Genomic DNA, 6731 nt, shown 5'->3' with positions numbered 1-6731 from the left:
CTTCTAAAGGCACTCGGCCCAATATTCTGGCGGCCGGGTAGTGTGGGATTCCCCGAAGCGCCTTCTCACTAAAAACTTCGCAATTGAAAGAACCCCTCTCCGACCCGGAAATGCCCCTGGTGGATATATCGTCCATGTCGGAAGACTTTTTTTGCTGGTCTTTTACTAAATGATTTCGTCTTGTCCTTTTATGCTCTTTTTCTGACATGTTTTTTGCCCGAGAGCGCGGATTCTTTTTTTTGTAGTGATGTCGTCCTTTACCTTACGTTGGTCTGCAATTCTTTTTGCAGAAATTTAATCTTTAAACGTTTTGTCAAAGACACATCGTTTCTTTGACAATAAAGCAACAGACCCATTGCTTGCAACTCAATTTGCGAGGTATTGCGAGCGTTCAATACCACCACATATCCATTTGTTACACTCCATCGATAACAGGCGTTCATTGTAAGGTAATTAGATAAACAAATCAGGAAATTATAATTGTAATAAACAATATAATTGTAAGATTACCTAAAAAGTAAATTGCAACGCAAACATTTACCACAGCATGATGGTTTCATCATTAAGACAGATTATTCATACCTAAACAATAAGGTGTTATTAAATTTTGTGGTGTAAGTTAACAAGAAACCATTTCGCCTCGCGATAAAACAAATTGAATTATGTATTACTTGGACTATAATTAAGTATGATAATACCGGAGATTCTCGTGTTACTTAATAACTAGAATATTGGCACGATTTATCGGACGGATTATTGTTCGAAAGAAATGGTGGTCAAGTATGAGAAAAACGGCAAAAATAGGAAATTTTTTAGCATCATTTCTCTCCTGAAATATCATCAATAAGAACCTCATCGAAATCTTCAAAGGATGGAACTTTTTCTTTTCTTTTTTGGTAGTCCGCACCATAGTGTTTAACCAGTAAAGTTTTGGCTTTACTCTGAAAGTATTATACTGGATTAAACAGAGTACATAATCAATCTGGCTTCTTACCTTTTTTCCTCTGACCTCCTCAATGTCGTAGCCCTTATAAAAAGCTAGAGTTCCCAATGCTCGCACTGAGTGAAGCCTCTTTTGCGGTTGCACTTCTAAAAGCCTGAGGAGAAGATCCCTGGAAGGGATGTCTAGAAACACTCCTTCGGGCAGGATCACTTTGCTGATAGGGATTTCGTGAGGGTGCAAGTCCAAGGCAGCCTTCTATAGCAATAAAATTAGAGATTTAATTTTATGGCATTTATTACCAGACTCATTCTCCTGCTTTATTATGTTAATAAGTACTACCTGGTAAATAAAAATAAACCAGTATCATCGTATTAATAGACCAAAGCACCGTAGCAAAAGATCCTGATCCCATCTGAAGATAGAGATTATTAGCATTTCGAGTTGATCTCGTCGTTAACTGACAGAGTGGGCAATCAAGTTGATGTGCACACAAATCGGCCATTTTTATGTCTACGATTGCAAAACTATTTATAAGTAACCATTTCCTTTGAGAAGACCGAGTTTTTCTCCTCCGGAGCGAAGGTCCCTCGGTCGTAAAAGCTCGTCTCATAGAGAACGCACTTTATAGTCCCATCAACCCATTTTAGATGCCGCTTTTGAATTATTAATAGTTTCTTGTGCCATGGGACAATGGGCAAGTCGTGAAAAAACTCACTTCACCATAATAGTAAATCGTACCAGACCAAACGCCATTGTTTGTTGAGTTTAAGAATTTAGACGCATTGCTATAATTTCACACTGAAGCTTCAGAATTTGCAAACTTTTACAGAAAAGTCTCATTTCAATGTCGTTTTGAAAATGGCTCACAAAATTACGTACAGGAAAATTGGAACACCTTTAATTGATTTTTAATTTGATTTTTTCCAAAAATTAGATCTCGAGTTCAAAATTGACTAAAAACAGAGAAAAAGTTAAATAATCATCCAAAAGAAACCTAAAACGAGAGTTCACAAGAAAGTGGAAGATTTATAGCAGATATATTGGATGAAATTGATTACATCCATGAAGAAGTTGCAAAAATGGGAAATCTCGTAAGAAAATAGCCACAATGCACCGTTCTTTTATTTTTAAAAATGTATGATCTTCGGGTTTCTAGGTTTCTGATTTTTGGGAAATTTACTTTGGCAAATCCTAGAAATTATAAAATCTTTCAATTTTTAAATACTACGTAAGTTAGTACCGTAACTTTCATCTAAGATTTGAATGTGATACTAATTTTTGAAAAAACTAGCAATCCATTCGTTTTTCTCGATTCTAACCCTCTAACTAATCTAATTCGATACACCTCTACTTTTTGAAAAATCGGCTTTTAAGTTCCACACATTGCAAAATAAATTTTTGGAGTTTTATATAACACTTAACCCATCACCGACGCAATTTGTAGGTTTTTAAAGCTGTCAAAGTTTAAATTCACCTAAAAGTGACAACAATGTAACTTTCTTTTATTTTAAAATGTCACGTTGCCAAACGAGAGAGGTTTCTTCAGTTTTCGGGACTTTGGGTGCCTTAAATTTTGCCGTGAAATTTTCTGGAGGAATTGCATCAAGATATACACGGAACGAATATAAACGTTCTAATGCTATGTAGTTTCTAAATGTCCAATAATATACCAAATGAACCATTAAAAAAAGACTTTGGCCGCCGATTAGCGATGAAACTGGAGTTTTGGATAAAATTTGTTTGTTTGAGGCTTTAAATCTTTTTAGAGAAAGAAAAGAGATGGATGTGTCTAAAATAAACCTTTTGATATGTCGCTTTTAAATATGTAAAAACATACAGTGTGATTTATAAAATAGAGACTCTTTGGATATCGAAACTTCAAGTTTGTAACAAATGTAACAAATTCTTTCAGGTTCAGAATCTAAAACACGGTTAGAGATAAATATTGGAATGGATGTATCTGAAATAATCCTTATGGCATGTAGTTTTGAAATATGCTAAAATATATAGGGTGAACTAGTAAAAAAATAGTTGTTGGCTCTCGAAGGGAATTTCAAAATTGATCGAAAATTTGAAAGTTAAAAATGAAATTGCAATTTCTGCCTCATCATTCTATGATTGCCCCTGACCGCTTTCTTAACTGCCTCAAAACAAGGTTCATAATCTGAAGAATAGAGGAAATTATACAACGTAATTTTCAAATCACGTGCATCTGCATCAAGGCCAGACTCATATTCTCGAGCACCACAATAAGATTGAGTGGGTAAGTATCATCAACGACCGCAAATTAATGGGCTATATTATAGATTCAGTTGCGTGTACGTCCTAGTAAAGAAATTTCCTGTATTTTTAATTAATAGAGAATGAATCATTAAAAAATCCTGCAAATGAGTTCACGAAATTCGCAAACACTCTAAAAGCAAATCATCTTTTTGGCTCTCATAGATGGGCCACCATTAAAAAATTGACTTTAAATATGCAATCTTCTTCAAAGCGCCCTACTTTCTACAGTCATCTAAGTTTTATATGGGTCCATGCCCCCCAATTTGAAGTAATAAAAACCAAACTAATTTTTATCCAGTTGTTGACCTCGGTGTCATTACTTTTGTACCGTCCAATTTAAGGAACAAATCGTTCTCAGGCATCCATACGAATTCATTTCGGACATCCTTTTATGGCAGTCGTTCGTATACATAGGAAACCTTGTAAATTGAATAAGCACTCTACATACCTCTCGATTGGACTAAATAGGATAATTATTTCTTTGGACGAAGAAACAACATCGATTCTGGAAAGAAGCCAAGGAACAGTTTGTCCTTGTTCTGTACATGCACTAATGAAACCAAGTCGTAAAATGTCAAATCAACTAACGTTTCCTTATTGATATTACTTGCATGGGTTCATTAACAAGTAATAAAACGAGTGGTATTTGCATGCTGCTAATGTTGCTTTGAATGCACCACACTTCACAGAAAGGCGTGAACCGCAGGACAGTAATCGAATAGCTAATTAATTGTAATTAAACTTTTGTTATGTAGGAAGGTTAACTTGGGTTGCTGGGACTCTGGTGAAAGATGCAAGTTTGCAGGTTTCATTGCAATCCAGTACTGCGACAATGTCGCTCATTAGAAATTTTGAAGTTAATGGCTTTAGTGCCAGTTATCGCTTCTTTAGGGTCTATTAGCGGGGTGATAAAAGTGCAGGAATATCAAAAATATAAGCTAGCAATTCTGTAAGAAGATTGCAGTAATTGCGTGCTTCCTGCCTAGGAGCCTTTGTGTCACTACACCTGATGGTGCCCGAACTAAACATGACGTTTTTGTCCAGTTTAAGTGCACAAATCGAGCTTCGAAGTTTTTGGACACCGTGTAGATGGACATTACGACATTCTCCCCGAATTTTCATTGCTCATTTGTTTATTGTTTGTTTATGGATTACCAACCCAACATTAATTTGATTTAACAATTTGCACCTCCACTGTCTTATGATGAATCAAATGATAATACCAAAAGTAAAACCGTGTTAAGTAAATGATTAATGGAAGATTACTGCTCTTTGAACCTGGGTGTAAATTTGATATTTACTTAGGTATATAATATGTACAATTTTCATAGTTGAAGAAAAAAGTAAACATTTCTGTAGAATGTATTATTCAGGATCAACAGGTAACAACACAACACCGAATCAGAAGGGCATGGACAAAGTGATTGGGAAGAAGACCAGTGGCGTTGTCCCGCACATTGTAATCCGCACCACAAATCGAGCATGAGGAAGCGCGAAACCATCACGAAAGCCCTCTCGATTACGCAAAGGGCGAAAAAAAATACAACAATACCGAAATAGCCCAAAGAGGCAAAAGATATAAAAACAACAACAGAAGAGGAGAGCGCGGAATCAATTAACAGAAGACAAGCGGAGCAGATAGTAACTACTCGTAGTCCTCTCCAACTATGACGATGTATCTCTCAGAGAGAATTCCAGAATTAGAGAAGGTTCTTGCGGGAGAAGGCTTCAAGGTTTTTAGTGAGTAGGCACTTCGGTGAGTGTCACACTCCTCGGTTGCCAGCACACCAGGCCCGTTGTATTTTGAAGATTTTTCTTGTGACAAAAAAACGTACATAGTATGACATTTTCAGTAAAGGTTCTAGAAATTTGCTGGGAATTCCAGAAAATTGTTTTTCTTAGGCTGAATTTATGTTTCGTGAACAAATACCACACATTTTCAAGCGCAGCTCTATCTTAAAAGGAAAGTGTTGACATGCGAATTCTTCCCCAGTTATCGTATTTCAGAAATCTGCACTGTACGACCCTGATTTCGTAGAATCAGAACTTCAAATCTTGAATTTTATAAAGGATTTTTTCCAACATTGGAAGTACACAACCCTATTTTGCAATGCTTGCAAAATTAAATATTTTAAATGAATTTCCAGGGGCTGTTATAATTTGTGTTCACGGATTCTAAAGACAAGCGTTTCTTTTCCTAAGCACAGGAACCTGATCCGACTCTGAACATGCAGAGTTGTAATAAAAATTTCTAGACTCTTTGATTTTAGTAGAACGTTATGAGATATACATTTCTACGGCCGGATTCGAAATTACTTCATGGAAGACGCTGACTAGTCGTTGAACTTTTGTGTAATTAAATTGTGCCACAAAATTACCGTTTGACTTCTTGATGCATGTGCACTCCCATAATAATTTAATTACCCATATTACCTTTAAGGCTATTTTAAGCACTCTTCGAGGATGCACGAGGAATTTCTCACAATTTTTACCAATAAATCCTATATATAAACCAGGATCAGCATGATATAAAACCACCTAACTGATTTTACGATATTTTCAGTTGCTTAAGTACCCTGTAAATTATCTCTGTTTAATTGCCAGCACGTTCGGTGCATCTCTTCATTTTATGGGTTAATAAAACTTGCAGATAGTACCATAAATTGGGCCAAGTCCTGCAGGAATGCAAGATTAAACGGTAAAATTTTTAAAAAAATGAAAATTCGACATACTTAGGGCAAGCTGTTATCTTTTTCTTCTAATCTTTCTTGAGACAGAAATTGCACATCGATTCATTCCAAAATCCTGACAATGCTGCTAGAGTTGACAGCTCGGTTTGACAGGTTTCGAGACAAAAGAAAAGTGCCACGTTATCAGAATAACTCATGACAAGTCAATCAAGACATTTGAAAAAAGCTTCAAATGCCTCTGATACTGCGACGTCTGCTGGAAGTTTATTTTTACTGATCACAATATCCAGTATCAACTAAAGATTAAACAAAGAAATTTTCTTATTTCCTCCTAATTAAAGAACATAATTTGTTCGGTCATTAGCCAATTATCATCAGGGTATGATCCTGTCATTCGGGAGCAGCCGACAAACGTGGGTAAAGCACAAACGCATGTTGCAACCTTCAAAAGTTCAAAACAATGAATTTAATGAATCAAGGACCAGGTTACACTTTTCGGAATTGTAAAATTGACAAAAATTACTTCCGTTTGACGTGATCTGGCCTCAACCTCTGATATATCGACGGAGCTACAATTGGTATTAGAATAACTTCCTATGCAAGCGCAATGAAAATGGCAATGGTCATAGACATGGATTAGAATATTAACAACGATCTCAGATTAGATGCGTTTAATAAAATGGATATCCAGGCGGAATTTCAATTAACAACAATAATTACTAAAATAATTGAAAATATTTTACACGAACGAAAAAAAAACGCGGATTAGCATCCTCTTCAGTGGAAATAACGATGTGGTAATTGCTGATGAGGTA

The 6731-nt window shown here is 35.9% G+C and overlaps 1 protein-coding gene across 1 annotated transcript in view; it reads right to left on the bottom strand.

Moving 5' to 3' along the window:
* Nucleotides 1–474: 474 nt before the first annotated feature.
* The window catches only part of S6KL (S6 Kinase Like), a 32842-nt gene continuing 26585 nt past the window's right edge, over nt 475–6731 (bottom strand). The window contains exons 8-9 of the mRNA XM_066390608.1: nt 995–1198; nt 475–941 (exon numbers count right to left, since the gene is read on the bottom strand). Of these exons, the coding sequence (XP_066246705.1) occupies nt 819–941; nt 995–1198 (327 nt within the window). The 3' untranslated portion in view covers nt 475–818. The remainder of the gene's footprint in view (nt 942–994; nt 1199–6731) is intronic.

The sequence above is a fragment of the Euwallacea similis genome, chromosome 5 (assembly GCF_039881205.1).
Source record: "Euwallacea similis isolate ESF13 chromosome 5, ESF131.1, whole genome shotgun sequence".
Classification (NCBI taxonomy): domain Eukaryota; kingdom Metazoa; phylum Arthropoda; class Insecta; order Coleoptera; family Curculionidae; genus Euwallacea; species Euwallacea similis.
Note: the sequence above shows the minus strand (reverse complement) of the source record. Positions and strands in the feature narration are given on the sequence as shown.